This window comes from Branchiostoma floridae, chromosome 6, assembly GCF_000003815.2.
Source record: "Branchiostoma floridae strain S238N-H82 chromosome 6, Bfl_VNyyK, whole genome shotgun sequence".
NCBI classification, from domain to species: Eukaryota; Metazoa; Chordata; class Leptocardii; order Amphioxiformes; family Branchiostomatidae; genus Branchiostoma; species Branchiostoma floridae.
Window position 1 is genome coordinate 4,583,727 of NC_049984.1, and position 15,618 is coordinate 4,599,344.

General features: G+C 44.9%; 1 protein-coding gene across 1 annotated transcript in view; it reads left to right on the plus strand.

Annotated features, from left to right (window-relative positions):
* Positions 1 to 15,618, plus strand: part of LOC118417506 — a 44,819-nt gene extending 29,201 nt beyond the window's left edge. Inside the window, exons 3-10 of the mRNA XM_035823088.1 lie at positions 8,732 to 8,920; positions 10,078 to 10,250; positions 11,509 to 11,675; positions 12,144 to 12,353; positions 12,978 to 13,181; positions 13,630 to 13,919; positions 15,248 to 15,320; positions 15,567 to 15,618. Of these exons, the coding sequence (XP_035678981.1) occupies positions 8,732 to 8,920; positions 10,078 to 10,250; positions 11,509 to 11,675; positions 12,144 to 12,353; positions 12,978 to 13,181; positions 13,630 to 13,919; positions 15,248 to 15,320; positions 15,567 to 15,618 (1,358 nt within the window). The remainder of the gene's footprint in view (positions 1 to 8,731; positions 8,921 to 10,077; positions 10,251 to 11,508; positions 11,676 to 12,143; positions 12,354 to 12,977; positions 13,182 to 13,629; positions 13,920 to 15,247; positions 15,321 to 15,566) is intronic.

Here is a 15,618-nt window from a genome sequence, read left to right on the forward strand (position 1 = left end):
TGACCTGCATGTTTTTTATTTGCTATTGTTTGAGTGTTATTTTATGTATTGTTAGAAATCCGATCTATGTACATATGTGCCAATGCTGGATGGTTTACGTACAGTATATAAAAGGAACTTAACTAAATTTTTCTACTGCTTCACAAATGAAATATGACATATTATTAAGATCACAAAAAGAAGAAGAAATTCTTACCTGCTATTTTAGAACACAACTTAAGAAAAATTCTTACTATGATGTCAAAGATAAACCTTCATATGAATCACACACAAAAAAAGAGTCTTTATGCTCTGTTGTAATCTACTTATGATGCAGCACAGAAATGACTTCTTCAGGTCTTGCCATTAGGAATCTGATCGTGTTGGCATTCTAACTGTCATCCCATGGCCATGGTTGTACCGGAGGCGCCAACCCTCAGAATGCACAAACAGAGACGTTTTTGTCACTCCACGCTATTGAGCCCCTTTTATCGTATTGACCCCTCGACCTGGCTCGAAAAGGTGGTGAACAGTGGCACGCAAGTTGGTATTCATGTAGTAAGTGCACTTGGCAATTGCTGCGCAACCCCACAAATATGCCTCACACATTGTATGTACTTCCAGCCTCAATAAAAGCCACGGTTGCCTGACCGTTAATCACTTGTACTTGTTCTGTATTGGCTGTTACCGGGGACCGTTTTTTTGGCCATTTTAGCTCTTTCCAACAAGCAGTTTACTTCCTGGCCCTAATCTGTTAACAGTGCCCTCCCGCAGAAGTGGCAGGGGAGAGATTTACTACATTTACTGCCAGCAATAGCCACAAGTGGTGTTCTATAACCTTGGTGATGGGCATCAGCCTGATTGGGAATGGCCCCAGCAGACGCAGTCATGTGGAAGCAATAGAACCAGGAAGTGTTCCTCAGCGGGGAATTAAAATCGTAGAGAGGCCCTGCCTTTATCTCTTCTCCGTCATTTACCTGAGTGCCTGCCTCCTGTCGGAAAAAGGAAAGTAATTGAGGCGCATTAGGTTAAACACAGTCCAAGGGGAGGTAGAGGAGGGTTTGGCGGTGTGAGAAACGACAGCCCGAATGTGCGTGATACCGGTGATACGGCACCTGCCAGGGAAGCCCTTGGCCCCTGCTGTTAGGAGGTGATGTCTTCAGTTGACAGGGCACAGCAGGGGGCAAACACAGAGGGCAGGTCGCCAGGGGCCAGGGCCACAAAATCCCACATCGCCCGACCTGCCTGTCTAGATTTAGCAATTAGGGAACAGCATGTGAGAGAGACAGGGGCGACCTTTTCAACTGTCAATAGGTCACCGCAGCAGCCTGGCCTGGTGGATGTTATAGTTGTGATAGCAAGGCTAGTTGTGGTTATCTGAACCCACCAAGCATTCTTCACTTGAGCCTTGCCAGGAAAGATGGCCCTTCCACTTTTTTCCTTATAGGGGTGGGATTTTTAGAGTGATATTTTGTCCCAGACATTGCACATCAGGTTAGGCCTAACCAGCTTTCAATCTGGTAATAGATTTTTCGTGCCCACAGGGAATAAATTAGATCAGGTTGGCTGGTGCCAATCTGCGATTATGGCGTCCATTATCCTTCCAGTAATGCAAATTTCACCTGATTATTGGTACGGTTGTGGCGGCTTTGACGCTGTACATGGTGTGTCAGCAGATGAGTCGGTTGATGCACTTCATGCATTTATTAATATTAATAATCATTCTTCAGGCATGGAAAAGGTCAGGTCAGCCCCATTTAGCCAGGGAAAATTGCGTCGACGATAAATCATACGTCGATGATAATGGCCGGATTGATGCGGCGGGCCAGGTTCGATCTTCCCGTTATCTTTCCGGCGGTACGAACGCTGCGGGGCGCGCGATACATCTCAGCACGGGAGGGATCCCTCCTTCCCTGCACCATCGCTTTTAATGCCTGCTTACAGCCCAGTGATCAATGGATTATGTGGGACGTAGTATAATGGAAGGCAAATGTTCCGGGCGGCAACACAAGCAAGCCGCACGTCATGTCTTATTTCGTAAAGAATACCCATTGTGCGCTCTACAGAGGGCTTACTCGGTTAGTGTCTGATATCTGGTTCAACTGGCAAGAAAAGCCGGGGCACCACATTGTAGATTTCAGATAAAATTGTATTGAATGCTTCCTGGCGCGGCACTATTTTTCCATCATGGCATGGTTTCGTTGGTGCAGCCATTATGCGGAGCGATCGGTGTAATGTGCCAATTGATGTTGATTATCCTCAGGGAAATGAAACATCTGCCTGTTTGTTTGGGAGAGTTATGATAGGCCGCGCCACTTCTTCCAAGGGGGTGGGTACAGGCCGAGGGGCTCCAGCGTGTTCTCCTTGTTATTCCAAGCCTTACCGAAAATCAACAAAGGACGTGGCTCGGCAAGCAGGATGAGGGATTATTTGAGATTTGTGCCCCTGGTGTAGCCAGCACCTAGGTGATATTTGCTGTGCCAACAATGGGCCTGTCTCCCCCGCAAGCAGAGTGACCCCTTCCAGTAACCTCCGGCAGTCGACAGGTCCCATTAAACCTCTATTTGTTGGTCGAGCAATCAAAGTTGATATATGCGGGTGAAAAGTTGCGCGGTTCATTGTGATACTAGCGGGAAGGCCACACGCCGATGGGAGGCCGGCCATGGCGGGACGCGACGGAAGCTTCTTCCTTCCAGACTTGACCTTCGGATTGTTTAACCTTCATCCCTACCCACCTTTAAACGGTAAGCTTAAATTTCCTTGTTGTGGTCGATGTGGACATGTTTGCCCCAGCCCGAGGGTGACCTCTGAGGGGGACCTTTTGTTTGGTGTGGCTTGAAGGCACTGGGGCAGCAGGCATTGTTAGCACTGGAGAGCCACGTCCTTTGTGTAAAATTACCTGGACAAAAGTCAGTCATGACGCATGTTGTAATCTACCTTCTCAGAACAAGTGTCTGGGTCCTGTTATCCCCGATTCAATTTTTCGATTTATCTGCCGTTTTTGCCCCCCAGAAGGACCCGCTACGAGCGTTATACAAATTGGCCGGGTTGTACGGTGTAATAATTGATCGTGAAATATTTGGCTTATTTATTTAATGCGTCTGGCCGTATGCTTTGTTGTTAACCACCCAGGGTGGGAGCGTGGTACCTGGATATGGTAATTAGGACAGGAGGCATGTGCAAGGGAGAGGTGAATTCTGTGTCCTAAATACCTCCAACGGTGTTGGCTTACCTTCAAGGTGACGTCTTTCTGGGGTCAAGCTATAAATATTTATTTTCCCAACCCTGTCACCTTAGGTGTCTTTCACAGTCTGTTCCTCCCGGTCTGACATAGGTATGCTCAATTATTAGCCCCGAATTCATTTGTCCCAGAGTCATTTCCATAATTCAATAATATGGGGATTGAATTGGGGAGGGACGAAGCAACAGTTCCCAGGCCCATGATGGAAAATCAATGAGTTGCTGCATGAACGAGGGCTAATAGGCTTTCTCACCAATGATTTTAACTCCCTGCTGTTGCCCAAGACTGTTCCTGCTCCACTCTCCATATGTATTATCTAATGCCACGCATGACGAGTCACCAACGCCCATTACCACGTAACGGAGACAACTTTCACAGCAAAACGTGGCCTGCATGCACAGGGAAAAACATTGTCGGTGTCCGTCGTCCTGACCCTTTTTTTAGAAACAGGAATTCTCCAACACTTCTCCATGACTCCTTTTGTGTAGGTTATGAAATATTAAAGAGATTGGTTTTAGGTGTACAGGTGTTTTGCTTGTGACCCGCCGCCGTAAATGTCAGGCGGGCACGAGGGATTGGGTTCTGGCTTAAAGCCTGGTTAATGGAGCATGATCGAAATGAGTATTTCTGTAAAGCCAGCTTGTCTTCAAGTATGTTCTCCCGGCGTCTCGGGCCAGCAGTTCAGAGCAAAACAGGAAGGGCTGTGACATTGAGGGTGGTTAGGGGTGAAATCCCATACCGGTTGAACCCGGTTACAGGGGCCAATTTTGTTTTCCCTAAACACCCCAATGCTTTGGGAACAGACTGACAGGTCTACCCATGTTTTGCGTGGTATATCAACCCCGCGGGCAATCAATGTTCTGAAATTGATTTCACCATATTGATCACTTGGGGGGGGGAGTTGGTCGGTCGACAACTCCCTTCCAATTATGACTCGAGACGAACCTGTGGCTTTTACCACCTCCCTGGGGAATAGCGAATGATAATCAATAACATTAGGGGGCATCTGACAACCCAGGTTGGTGGAATTACACCGGACATGGAAGGGACCAAACGTTTAGGGCAGGGGCAGGCTTGCGTGGGAGCTTGTCAGGGATCAGTAGTCATCTGCATGCCTGCCACACTCTCACTGTTGATTTAACCCTGCCGTTTGTATGGGCCGATACCTCTCAACAGGCCTGCGTCATTGATCAAACAATGGCAGATGTTCCAACACAGCGTTCTCTGGCCCACCGTTGCCGGATTAACCGACGACATGTCAGTGATTTTTCAGAGGAGGAAGGTTCTCGGTTGGTGTGTAAAACTATAGGCACCGGCTGGTTTGTGTCAGCTGGGAGTGATGTCATGAGCCGGTAAAACACATTCTTCAGATAACATTGGGTAGAGAGCTGATCCTCGGTGTTACCTTGGACTAAGCCATTTGTCATCTCTCGAGGGTATCCTAGCATCACAATAAACCCCTCTGAAAGCAAATTCATTAGTTCTGTTAGAGCAGAAATGTTAGATTGCGTCATTAAAAATTCATGGTTGCCGTTGGTTTTGGGGTGATGGAAAGCTTCTAGTTTTGTGGCTGGCTCGTTAGAGGCAATTAAAACTCTTAAATTAAAAGGGATAAGGCCATTGAGTTTATTATTGACCTCTTGTAGTGTATAAATAGCAGGTGTTGGAAATGCCAATCACAGGTCAATGAATGGACTATGCTAGATATACAGTGGTGTGGGGGTGGGGCGGTCAAGGCTGTGTTTGATGTGGTTATAGGCTGAGGAGGATGTTGACAACTGTCTCAATGGCACGGTGAAACACGCCAGAGGTTGACAGGGTCAGAGGTTACCGGGGAGACCTTGTCTGGTGCCTTGTTGCCACGAAGGGAAAGCATTTCGTCCTGTTTGTTTGTGTAGCGTCCGACATTTCGGGCAGCTGGTCCTTCTGGGTGAGTCTTTGATTGGTGCGAGAGTACTTACCCGCCAGCTGGATCAATTGTATCCACTCCCCGCCCTAACCCAGCGCCCATATCAGCCATTAATTGCGGGATTCTATTGCGCAGTAGGTCAACCGGGGCCTTAACATGCCTCAGACATCTCAAGTAACTGGCTGGCTTCAGACACTTCCCAGGTTGGCATTTAGACCCTGCCAAGAAATGGTGTGTATAATCACGCCACTCGTATTTTGCTAGCCTGGTAGGCGAGGATTTCCTCCACAGCGGATGCTTGCCCCGCAATTGCACTCCAACAAGGGCACGAGGGGTTGTGTTCCGTTTACGCAGAGCTTAGACAGTCCGAGGTCGAAAAACGATAAAGTACAGCGGCGGTAGAGTAGTGCTTGGCCGGTGTCCACTGCTTGCCAAGAGGCCCCAGTTGGAGAGGTTTTCGTGGTGTGATAGTGCTAGTCAAACATTGCCCCCTGCTCCTGGCAACTAATAGTTAGGAAACAGGTGGTTCGTCTGGCGCCACATAAACAAGACAAATTGGCTTTGTACAGCAGGGTGCTCTTATGTGATTTGGGTGAATAAACAGCAGGGTAAAATATTTGCCTGGCAGCATTCCATCTTATCATCACCTTCCTCTTGTGAGCAGGGCAGGAAACTGTCAGAAAAAAAAAAAACACATCTTGTTCCAATTTCCACCCAGGCTCCATTGGAGTAGTCTTGTCGGAAATTGACAGGGAACAATCTGTAACTGTCAATCATTGCTGGCATCACCCCCAGTGGGAGGAGCCTTGGCGGGTGACCTTTTCTCAGATTGTTACTCCCTTATCTTAGCACATCCTTGATTGTTATCTCTTTGTCAGGCCCCTTGTTTGAGTGTGAAGCTGCTACCATCCTAATGGGTTCCCCCAGTAAATTCCCCCACTTTATCAGGCTGTGCAATCTTCATTGATTTGTAGCGGTACAGCTGCCTGTATCATGGTCCGTTCCCACTGCATTGATATTCCATTGACGAGCAAGGTGCTATCGTAAACTGGATCTCCTTCCAGCAGAAGGTATGATGTATGTTGTTACTCTATACCGCGATCAATACGAAAACGGGCGCCGGTTTCGCATGTAATCTGTATCAGGGCAAACTTGAACTAACACTAGCGTTACTCTGCCCTTGGGTGGGTGAAGACAGATGTCTAGTTCCTGTGTTGTATTGTAAATGTGGGGATGTAATTGATATATCATAGAGCCCATGTGCACAATAGATAACCCGCGGTGCAAATGCCTTGATGTCTTTCCCTCGACATTTTTAGTGCGCTGCACTCCGAAATGGCTCCTTTGAGGTAATGGCTGCGTAATCAAAGCCTTTTACGCTGGGCGTATATTCCACCGCTTCTAATTCTGATGGTGGATGATTCAATAGCCCGCTGTATAATTTGATAAATGTGGCATTTTCATGCTCAGTCACGATTCTTTCCGTCGTCATCTCTTTGCAGCTGAGGCCATTAGTCAATTTAATCCCCCGATTTTGTAATAATCTAGTGCAGGGAAGGCGTCTTGAGTACTTGAGATGGTGTTTTGGTAATGATTACTGATGGTGATTTGTAGTCGTCGCTTACTGTGCGTGTGGGCGGCGAGAGATACGGCGTGCCCTTGACTTTCGCACGGAGCCCTGCAGATGAAGCGTCTTATCATCGCAGATTCCTCCTCCCCGGAGATCCTGTTATATCGTGACGCCATCGCTTCTGAATGAGCGCGTCCCCAGGATCATTCACTTCTAGGAAGGATGTGTTGAAAAAAATGCTTCAAAGGATTTAATGAAAATGACCATGACAAATTCACAGTCAAGCAATCTGATATATGATTATATTGCATAGATCGTGTTAGTGTAACTTCCGAATTCTGAGTGCATCCCCAGGATCATTCACTTCTAGGAAGGATGTGTTGAAAAAAAATGCTTTGAGAGATTGAAAATGATTTTGTTTCTGACAGTGACAAATTCACAGCGTTCGACCAACCCATGTCAAGCAATCTGATGTATGATTATATTGCATACTAGTAGATCGTGTTAGTGTCACTTCCGAATTCCGAGTGCATTCCCAGCATCAGACACTTTCAGGAAGGACATGCTGAAAAAATGACCAACTCTCAGAGTCTGGCCAAGCCATGTCAAGCAATCTGATTATATAGATTATTTTATCTTGTTATTTGGTGAATGCATCACTTTCAAATTCTGAATGCATCCCCAGCATCAGGCACTTTTAGGAAGGATGTGTAGAAATTGTACTTATTAAATGAGAGATTGAAAATGATGTATGCAGTTGATACTCCAAAATGATTAAGCTTCGTCCGTGACTAATTTTCAGACCAAGCCATGTCAGACGATCAGACATGCGATAATATTGATAAATCTAATCGATGGTGGGTGTAAGACAAAGATGTTGTATTTTTTCCTAATATCCTTTGTCAGACACGGTTTTGACAAAGGCATGAGAACGACTGTGAAATGGATCATAATGGAATTAGGAGAAAGCTGGAGATTTGTATGGTGCTGGTACAGGCATACTAATATGATCATAAGGGGTTAGCACGGGGCTAGAAAGCTGTAAATAACGTCGTTTTTAGCGCGACACCGGTGCCATCTGGCACCTTTATCTTGCTTACCCAGCTGCTCGCCGTTCACCTGCGTTCTCATGTTTAATCTACGCGGCAGGCACGACGACATGCCCTTTCATCCACACCTTTTGTATATTTAGTGTTACCACACAAAGCTAACGACAACACAACAACGCCGTTAAAAGATAACATTGGGTCGGCCCTTACGCCCATTGTGTCGTCGGTGTAAGAAGTGTGGGTCGCGGTTGTTTAGTCTATCCCAGCCATGCCTCGTCCGTTGTGTTTGTTGTAAATAAGGATATAGACCCTGCCAGCAGGTTTATTGGCGGACGTGTTGTTCAAACAACCTGGCACGGACTGTTTGCTCTGTGCTACAATTGCAAACACTCTCTCTCCCTCTCTCCGAAGTCTGTGTAAGCTGAAAGCAGGGGATTGTGTACAGAACGAAGCCCTGGCACCTGGTAGCTTGCTTTTGGATGAATTACAAAAGTCACTCGTTCGTTCACCTTCAAATTTCAAGGTTGCAAAGTATCTCTTCGCTCTGAGAAAAGTGCAGACAAGACAGAAATGCGATCATCTCTCAGAAAAAGTCGCGAAATTAATATGTGTCACAAATGACTTGGGAACCCACCATTCTTACCAAACATGGGGGATGAAAAGGATTATTGATGACACAGCAGCGACAGACGATGAATATATACCTCTGTGCAGCGGAGTAGAAGCAGGCATTTCCGCTCGTTATTGGGATGGATATCTATTACTGTACGTGCGGTGATGCGTAAAAGTCACAGCTACGACAACCGGGACTCCTGTAATGGAGAGTGAAAGCGTGTGAAGTCAGAACGTGTCGAGAACAATAAACGTCGTTCAGAACACGACAAACATTGGGCAATAGATGAAAGCAGGATCATGAATCAATGGCAGTTCGTTTGTTTGCCTTGTACGTTTACCGTGTGTGTACGTTTTGTGTTGACACGCAGGCCTAAAGCCGCCCCCACTGACCATGGTAGCAACGCCTACTCATCCAACGTCGAGTGTTTCTCCACTTCACCAACGGTCGCTAGGTGGCGCCCCTTCCGTTACCGCAGGCAGCTCTTCTCACAATGGTGGTGCTTCCAGCTTTGCCGCTGCACTAAGGAAGCTCGCCAAACAAGCCACTGATACTCCAGGTAGTACAGATTGCTTAAGTTATAGAATTAGTAAAAGCAACTGCATGCATGCTTTTTTTTTCATTCTTGAAATTAAAGATAGTGTGAAAAAGTGAAATTTAGTGTTACAACTGTAGTTATGTTTAAGTGTGCCCTGGGTGGATTTCCCCAACACTAAGGGGTGTTGCCCAGTAACCATACAAGAACAAGAACAAGTCACAATATTTTAACAAGTTGAAATCTTCTACCATTCATTGCAACTGGTGAAAAAATGTTGGGAATATTCTATAAGACATGCATTCTTATATGTTCCGTTATGAGGACAAGATACAATATTTATAACTGGAAAAATTTACGACACAATGAACAAGTTTTATTCACTTGATAGCAAAGTACAATATGAATGTCATCGATTAGATAACTAATGTACATACCCACAGTTAATTTATTTACAGTAGCTTCGATGTTAACATGTACATAGAATACAATATGATGCATTCCGTATCACCCGAAGTACCAGCTCGATTGTGGATAGGATCCCCCGAAGACCAGAGGTTGATCCAACCTGCGTGAGAGCTGGCACAAAAAAATCACACCCTTGAATGTGAAATGCACCAGAAGTTGTCAAAATTTGGTGTTCTCAAACGAAATATTGTAACAATTCCAATGTCCTAGTCCAGTATTCAGCTTTTCGACAATGGTGTGCTTGGCACACTCGTCAAATTATTCTATTGAACTTCAATTTGAAGCCCATGTGATAACAGTAGACCCTGTGTGATAACCCAATTCAGAACACCCATATCAAAATACTCAGAACACCCATATCAAAATACTCAAAATACTTTTTTCTGCATACCTGCACTGGTGCAGGTAACATTGAAAATTACCTGCACCAGACAAGTTTTACCTGCATCACTTTTGAAAGTATAAATCATACTAAAATTGTTCAGGAACCATTGCTATTTTTCCTTTTATACTCTATAGGTGGTAACAGTCAATGCAGCCGATAACAATCCATATTCACCTACATTATAGGACATTTATGTCTGAAACTCAGTACATGGACCAGTGCAGGTAGACAACAGAAATACCTGCACAGCTCCAATTTTATTTCGAGCCCTGAACATTATCTCAGCCTAGGCATGACATCAATTTGGTTATCCTCTGCACCCCTGCAGCTCCTGGGTCTGTTCCCGAGCACGTTCCCTCTCCCCCGCGCGTCGGAAGTCACAGTCCGGCCGCAGCGAAACCGCCGAGTCGTCAGGGATCGTCCTCTCTGACTGGACACCAGTCCTCGTCACCCAGACTTGGAGCAGCCCTGTCTTATAGCAACACAGGAGAGAGAAGAAAGGTGATTGCCTTTTTACTTTTTACGCGACAATATTACTTTAGGTTGCCTTAAATCACCCCTAATCATTTCTTTAAGTTTGATTTGAGACACTGAATACATGCAGGCTCTACAGGCCAGCAGTACAAGCAACCAGTACAAATAGAAATGGCCAGCAGTTCAGTTCAGTCAGTTCAGTTCGTCCTCATATGAGGTGCCATTAACAATATCCGACCAGGCATCTCTATCTAGCATGGCAGCTAGCAAGTTGTAGTCCTTTAAACCAACCTCCTCTTCCAAAACTTTCTTAAATGTCAGGCCAGCATAAGTGTATCATTAGCCTCCAAAAAAGAGGAAAAAAAGTCCCAGACAGCCTGCTATGGAGGCTATAATTTGTAGGTGTTCTGAAATACTCTCCTTTAACTTCACAGGGACTGAATTTCATAGTAGAGACAAAGGGGAAGTGTTCACTGCACTTGAAGTTTGCAGTTGGTACATAGAGTGCATTATCGAACAAATATCTGTAGTGAGACAATTTCACTGTAGAATGTTTGAGCTGCAAAATTATATAAAAGATTGGAATCCGGAATGTTTGCAATTGCCTAGGGCTGAACAGTGATGAAATATGTATATACAAGACTATGTATATAAAAATATTTGCTTGACATTTTGAGTATTGCTACATATTTGCAATTGCTTTACTTTTCTGTACTGCCCTGGGCAGCCATATAAAGGGTTGGACTAGCCCTACTGTCCCGGGCAAGTGAAAATGCCAATCGGGCGAGTGGATGTCCTACCCCACTTGCCGATCGGGCAAGTTAGATTTTTTCCATTGAGTGAGATTTTGATATACTTCCTACATTTCACAGTCATGGCATCAAGCATTTGGTTAACAGAAAAGTAGAGCCAATAACAAGAATTCCATTGATGGAAGTGAAAGTACATAGAAAAATTTTAATTTTGGGCAAGTGAAAAGTTGGTTCGGGCAAGTGATTTTTTTATTTACTTGCCCGATAGGACAAGTGAATTTTAGAAAACTTGTCCAACCCTGATATAAGACACTGTCATCCACAGGCAGTAACTGAAGCTTGATCTGACATGAACTTTTAATGCTCGGCCATGAGCCAATGTCGATGACTTGCATTCTCTAAACTAAGCATTTTGAAGTATACGCCATATGATACTCACCCGTATTTGACATAACTGTAACTGTAACTGTAACTGAGTATTGTTAATGAAGAAAGCACTTCATTGTCATATGTACTATGGTTTGTCCTTTCAGAGTACTGAAAGGCCACCGTCCAGGGAACGAAGTAGCCATTCAAGCAAGTCCTCGGATTCCAACCACCTACCCACGGTCAAGACTGAAAAAGTGACCCCAGGGCCCTCGGCTGGACAGCAGAGAACCACCCCAGCAAGCCAGTCCTCCGATCTAGGAGTACCACACAGGTGAGGGGATCTGTCTACCTAAAACTTCCTCATTTTTGAAATTTATTTTCTCAACTTCAGTTCATTTTTATTGTTTGTCAATCTGCTTTAGACTAAGAGGTGCTGTTGTCAGACATGGTTTTGATATCAAAGGTCCTTTTTTTGACTGGTCCAACAAGAAAACAAAAGGTTTTGAACCACTACACTGTACCGGTACCCTCACCTAAGGCTTAGGTCACATTTCCAAACCGGGGCCCAGCTGGGCAGCTTTTGGGAGGGAAAGAATGATATAAAAGACATCAGAATACACAAAATGCCAACATAAGATTCATGGGCATGATTTGTGTATATTTCTAAGTATATGTTTTGATTTTTTGTTTCTTTAAACATCCCGGCAGGGCACTGCTTTGGAAATGTGACCTAAGCCTAATGCAGGCTCTTGAAATCTATACGATTGACGGTTTTTCTTCCTCCTTTTCCGTCCACAAGCAGGCCAATTCCTCACCACATCGGGCTCGAGGAGATGTCCAACCACACGTCGTCTAGCCCGCGGGGGTTCCAGCCCTACCGGCCTGAGGACATCAGGCACGCCATGCCCATCCCCTTCGGCTTCGACATGGCCTCGGCACCAACCTACCACTCCTCCCCGTACCACCCAGCGCTGTTCGCTGGAGCGCCATTCCCCCACCCGGCATTCAGGTGAGGACATGACAACAGTCAAAACTGCCCAATTATTCTTCTCATATCTGATCTGATCCGACCCTGTTATTATCAATTATCATCTACTATCACTATAATTTTTTATTTACCATCAACAAAGTTAAACATGAATTATTATTTGCTTAATTTGATGAGAGGGGGGGGGGACTAAAACATGCCACAAGGCTTTTTTGTATTTTTTTGCATTTGTATGACTTCTCGGGGAACCAATGAGATTTCTCCATTTTTCAATTTGCAGCTTTCTTATTCGCAAAAATCGTCAATTTACTGTTACCATTTAGTTTGCGAATGGCTGAATGAAAGGCCAGATTTCAAGTTTTGTCACTAGTATGTCATCAATTCTTCCAGAGAAAAAGGTGTTCAATTTCCAATTTGCTGATATAAAAGCTATTGTCCAGCTATGGAGTGCCGCAATTCCATTTCCAAAGTCAACTATATATTGATTTTTACCACCTTAATCTCAAGAAAGTGATTGGGCGAAACATTTTTTCTAAAAGTCACAGAAACTTACTTGTGTAATATGGCTGTTTACACGAACATCAACAATTTCACTGTCTAAATGTGATAAAAACTGATTTCCACCTTTTTTTTTTAACATTCCAGACTTGAGGACCACTATGAGCAGTACCGTCTGGCCGGCCTGAGAGCTCCCTTCCTGCCGGTCCCCCCTCCCCACAGTGCCTTCTTACCTGGCCACCCCCCTCCCGGCCTGCCCATCTCCATGCATGGCATACGGTACCCTCCCCACGAGATGATCGCCCCCTACCTGCACGGCTCGCCCAGGCACCCTGCTGTGGGGAGCGACAGGTAAACTTTCACCTCTGAACTTTGACTCAGGATTGGAGAGTCATTTTTTTTTTAAATTTTGAAAGAATAAGGATAGTACTTGGGAGGGAGTTATTCATTATTCACTAATGCTATAGTAGTAGACCATATGTCAAATGTGCAACAGATGTTTGCCAGTAATCTTATGCATTTGAACATTTGGCAAAAAATTTTGTTTGGCCGGGCTATTTTGGCATTGTGCTTTTCTTTGTATGGACTGTCTGCTCAAGGCAATAAATTTTATTGAAGACATTTGAAGTACATGTATAGCAGTGTTATCTATTTGTAGAATAACAAAGATAGCATTGTGTCACATTCTACGGAAATGTGAAGACATTTGGAATATAGCAGTGTTATCTATTTGTAGAATAGCAAAGAAAGCATTATTCATTGTTTATTTAATATTTCACAAATGTGTCCCATTCTACAGGTCTGCTGCTGAACAGGAGTCCAGGGAACGTAGCCAAAACAATCACGACCAGGATCACCAGGACAAAGACAAAGACAGGGAGAGACAAGAAAGGAGTCGGGACAAGGAACGACCTCAGGACGAACCAAAGAACTTGTCTGTCGCTTCCAACGGTGTGGCGGAGAAAGAGACGAAAGATGCGATATTGGCGAAGGACCGGGAGCGGTCTCGGACGGAAAGCCGCGACAAGCAGTCTCCGAGAATGTCGCATTTTCCTGGACTTCACTCGGTGCAAAATGGAGATATAAGCTGTAAGAGAAGCCTAATATTCTTTACTTATTTGTAACTATTGATTTTATTTACTCTTCTTTACTGAAGAACCAGTCTTCATCAGACTGGCCTGTGGCTTTTCAGGGGTGAAAAGTGCAGGGAGGTAAATTTGTTCAATATCAGTGAAAGGGGGAGGGGGGCATCTTCCCATAGTTGCTTCGTGTAGTCAGTGTGTCCTCATTGACTTGTTTAGAGAAGAAGTATCCGTATCTAATATGCAGCTATATAGAACATAAGGTACATATCATATCTGCATCTTTCATCCATCTCCTTGCCATGCTACCGAAACGTATTTTCCCAGCTGCATGGTACGATCCACCGGGGGACGAAGCCCTCAACACCTGTCAGTTGTTCCGGGTCTTATTCACTGCCTTCCAGTGCTTTGGCGACCCGCCAGTCGCCAGGTCTCAAAGAAATATGTCCCCCGAAATGCTGACTCATGTTTGGGGAATGCCTTTTCGACCAAAAGCCAAAGTTCCTATCAAAAGACAAACAGGTTTGGTCATCAGAGGTGGCAGAAGGAAGGCAAATTGGAGTGTGTTTCAACACGTTGTCACTCTGGATAACATATCTGGAAGCAAAGGTTGGGGAACGGCAAGGTTGCACCCGGTCACTTGCCTTATGCTACCAGTGCTTTTGCTCTTGTGAACTTTAATAGGAGGAAATACCAGAAATACATGCCAAATCTTTTCTGGGTACTTCCAATATAACCCTGCAAAAATGCTATGATACACAAAAAATTTGATAAAACGTTTTGAAATAAAGCTGTGTAAGACCATAGTTGGAAATGTGCGTGTAGACTCAACTGTGACGTTTTGACCAACATTATAATTCCCCAAACTTTATCGCCAACCATTTTGGTATCACCAGCAAAAGGTAGTGGATGCTACTTGAAATGTCTGATCATTTCCAAAGTCATATCCATTTGCTCCTTCAGTAACTGCTATTTGGCACATATTATTACCTGAATGTCTAACCTGCATGGTTGTATAAAACCTGTACCTTCTCCCCTTACTACCGTAGAAAACAAAACAACAAATCATTCCAAGCCCTGTTTTGCGAGCAATTTGTCTAAGCAAGAAGTATAAAATCTGTTCCTTCCCTCCTGACTACTGTAGCCTCCAGACTACACGACATGTCATCACCCCCACGCCGGGCCAGCTGAGTAACGGTGACCGGTCGCGGGCGCTGACCATTCCCAAAATCATGTCCAGTTACTTGAGTAACTGCTATTTGGCATATATTATTACCTGGATGTCCAATCTTCATGGTTGTATAAAATCTGTACCTTCTCCCTTGTCTACTCTAGCCTCCAGACTACACGACATGTCGTCGTCCCCCACGCCGGGTCAGCTGAGTAATGGGGACCGGTCGCGGGTGCTGTATTCCAAGCCCTGTTTCGCTAGTTTTTTTAATAGGCAAGAAGTATAAACTGTGTTCCTTCTTCTCTCGACTACCGTAGCCTCCAGACTACACGACATGTCGTCGTCTCCCACGCCGGGTCAGCTGAGTAACGGTGACCGTTCGCTACAACTGACCATTCTCAAAATCATATCCAATTACTTGAGTAATCGCTATTTGGCATATGTTGTATAAAATCTGTGTTCTGTCTCCTTCGACTACTCTAGCCTCCAGACTACACGACATGTCATCATCCCCCACACCAGGCCAGCTGAGTAA